Raw genomic sequence first — 3,557 nt, 5'->3', positions numbered from 1 at the left:
AGTTTTAAATTTACTTAAATTATCTTTCTAAATTGAGAAAATATATGCACAAGTATAAAAATTCAAAACATAAAATCCTTAACTCTAATTTTAGTATTTTGATGAAAGCCATATTTAGTTTATGTGTCTTGCCTTAGAATACGGTGGATAAATGTCCATCGGGAATGTCCTATGATTGCTTCCGTTTTCAAGTTTGAACACAGAAAAAAATCCCACTTAAGAGGGCCAAAAAGGAATTGCATTTCCATTTACACGCTTTTTGGAAACATAAACCTTGTTTTGTTTCTAGTATTATTAATATGCCTAAAAGGCTGGAACCCATTTTATTCCCTAGCTCAGTCGCAGTCAATCTTTTTGTCTTTAGGCCATCCAAACTCCTCCAAGAATGCCAATACAACTCCATTTGACCAACCAAAACCGGTCTGGGGCGTGTATTCTCCACCACCCCCAAACTCACCACATTTTTCCACATCATATTTCTCATGCATTGCCCCTGTTTTCTTGTAGGCGACGTAGTTGGTTTTGATCCACCTCTCAGCTATGTCTTTTGCCACTGTCCTTGCTTCCATTGATGCAGATTTTGATAGACCTTCAACTATCATATGCTGAAGTGGTGCCCAGCCATTTGGGAAATCCCTGTTGCCATGTTGGAATGTTAATGGCTATAGTATTTATTATAATATGTTTCAAGTGACTGAAGACATTTTTACTAACCATTGTTGGCCTGAATTTGTTAAAGAGGTTGCAATCCCAGCAGCACAGAGCAGGCCTGAGTTTTGAAGACTTTTTGTGACCTTTTCCACCAGATGAATATCTTCACATAAAATGTGTCAAAAGATCTTTTTTAAAGCTTTCTTCCATTTCAAGTTTCAAGAGGTAAGATAAATAGAAGCTACAAACCTGAGTTGAACAAATCAATCCACAAGGGAACAAAATTTGAAGCAAACACCTTCTGGTTTTGGTTCTCAGCTTTCCAAGTTTGAGGTTCCTGTTGGATCATTATCAAAATTCACTAAACTATAAAGAAAGTTATTAGATAGTGCAAATTATCATCACTTTACAAACTATGGAACTTGGAGACAACCTCACAGTCAGCGCCATTATTGAGGCAATAATCTAGCCATTGTCCCATGTTTTCATTCCAAAAAATAGAGCTGAATGCCTTTCGTCTTTTTTGAGAAGCTCTCAGGAAATCCTCAGTGATAGCGTTCTCCCCAACAGTTTTTGCTAAGAAGGCAATGTCAAGTTCCATCTAATATCAAGAAATGAACAGCATTTGGTCATTAAATCCATGGGAGTACCACCTATCTTAGAATTTCTCGAGACAAGTATTAACATACTCTTAGTATGAATATATTTAAATCAACAGGTAAGATTGTTGTTGTGGACAAAGTTGTAAAGTCAGAGGAGTTCCTGCAACATTAGAATTAACCACAAAAATCATTAGGGATGGTTCTTCAGTTAACCAATAGCATCATCTACATACAATAGTATAGATTACCTCATCCATCTTGTGCTGAAATCCCATCCAGATTCAGCAGTCGAAGCCAGCTCTCGGTAAAATTGCTGTTTCTCAGAATCATTCAAGAACTTGGAAGCAAGTTCTTCATCCTGACAGATAAAGCAAGCAAGTCAAAGAAGTAAAAGAAAAGGAAAAGAAAAAGGAACATTGGCAAGGTAGGCAACATGGAGTGAAGAACACACAATGGTTGATGATTCCGGCCTCGGCTTGTTCCACATTGCATAATACCGATTCAAAAAGTGATTACACTGCTCAGCATCACGGATAATCAACTCATGTATATCTATACGAAATCACAGAATGTAAAGGAGGAAGTTAAAAAGCTTATACAAAGAAGCAATTGTTCATACAAATAAAGTAAACATACATAGTACCTGAATTCCAATATCGATATTCTTTAATCAATGGTGGGAGAGATTTCTTAACGAATTCGACATCACAGGTCCGATTATATATCTCATAGACCATTGCACTCAAAAGAGGAGGCTGGCTGCAAAAGGGACCTTGAAGCTATTAGATAGTTGTACAAGGCAATGAGCAATTAAGACCGTAAAAACTAGTAGTAATTTACATTGTTTGATATAATGTAAAATATGAAAAGCACAAATGAAAAGTTAAAAGAAAACCCATTTTCATTTATTCCTAAAACAATGATAAGAAAATAACTGAAAAGCATTACCTTCGATTGGTATAATAGGCTCTAGCACCATTAAGAACATGACCATAAGTGTCTAGCATGAAAATGAGATTAGTCACTATTGCTTTTGCAGTCTCGTACATTTTACTTGCCAGCAGGCCTCTGCACAAACATATTAAACATCAATCCCCATTAAGATTTTAAACTAAGGTATGTTGATTCCTTAAAAACTCCAATAAACTGTGAAGCCACATGGAAGCAATCTCCAAGAGAATATTCCTTTATGATCCTAAAATTAAAAACATTATGATGAAGTCAAAAACTAACCTGATAACCCAATAAGAATCCCAATAATAAACCTCAGTGAAACGTGAACCAGGAATTATTACAGGCCTTGGCAAAGGAAGCAGAGTATGCAATTCAGGATGATGAAGAACCGAGCTCGAAACTTTCCTGCTCAAATTCTTCCACAAAGCATGGACTTCCAATGCCCAACCTCTCACCTCTGGGTTCTCCACCTTGGGCAAAAAGCCATGCGGCTCAGGTACAAAATCCACTGGCTCGGCATATACAACATCATCCCCTGCATCATTAAAGTACTTCCCGATAAACGCTTCAAAATCCTTAACAGAAACTGACCCATCTTCCGTCTTGGGAAGTTTATCGAATGCTTCCACGGTGGTGGAAAGATTAGACTTTAACGGTAAGTCTACATAGTGTTTAGGATCAAAATTCGATTTCCCATAAGTTTGCAAAGCAGTTTCTTGGACACGTACAAGGAAACTTAGTAAGGGTGTTGCAGGGATTACAGGACCGGGACCTTTGGTACATGATGATGGAGGTGAAAGTGGGTTAGCGAGGGCCATTGGAGGCAGCGATTGTGAAAGAATGAACACTGAAAAGAGAAAAAGGAAATGCCTTTTACGGTTGGTGTGGTAAAGAAATGGGGCCATAATGATGGGTAGAATCAAAGGAGATTGGACGAGACATGGATTAACGCGTGTTGACTTTTAAGGATCTGGAAAAAAAAAAAGTAAGAAAAGGACGGCCGGTTATGTAATCGCAAAACGATGGTAATCAGGATTTACGATAAGGACTAAGCACGTGGACAACCATTGTAACATTGATATATAGGCAAAAAAAAAAAAATCCTATTAAAATATACATTGGATCTGTGAGAGTTTGAAGTTGACTACGACTGTGGACAATGGTTAGCCAAGTGGATGAATGTAATTGCTGGTTAATAAAGAAATAGTGACAGTCATGTTCTTTGAAAATATTTGGAACGGCGTCTCTTTGAGTATATATTGATAAAATCAAAAGTTAAAGGCCAAAAGAAGGGATATTAGCATATATTGAAACTGGGGAAGAAAGGGAATTCGATGGTGAATTCTCCCA

General features: G+C 37.3%; 1 protein-coding gene across 1 annotated transcript; it reads right to left on the bottom strand.

The window, feature by feature from the left end:
* Window positions 1-216: 216 nt before the first annotated feature.
* Window positions 217-3,322, bottom strand: LOC108477011 (probable trehalase). The gene is made up of 10 exons (XM_017779419.2): window positions 2,487-3,322; window positions 2,202-2,321; window positions 1,897-2,012; window positions 1,705-1,805; window positions 1,502-1,611; window positions 1,341-1,413; window positions 1,085-1,252; window positions 901-988; window positions 715-814; window positions 217-636 (listed from the first exon to the last, which is right to left on the bottom strand). The coding sequence occupies exons 1-10, from the start codon at window positions 3,110-3,112 to the stop codon at window positions 336-338; spliced, it is 1,803 nt and encodes a 600-aa protein (XP_017634908.1). The 5' UTR covers window positions 3,113-3,322; the 3' UTR covers window positions 217-335.
* Window positions 3,323-3,557: the final 235 nt, after the last annotated feature.

This window comes from Gossypium arboreum, chromosome 1 (genome assembly GCF_025698485.1).
Source record: "Gossypium arboreum isolate Shixiya-1 chromosome 1, ASM2569848v2, whole genome shotgun sequence".
Classification (NCBI taxonomy): domain Eukaryota; kingdom Viridiplantae; phylum Streptophyta; class Magnoliopsida; order Malvales; family Malvaceae; genus Gossypium; species Gossypium arboreum.
Note: the sequence above shows the minus strand (reverse complement) of the source record. Positions and strands in the feature narration are given on the sequence as shown.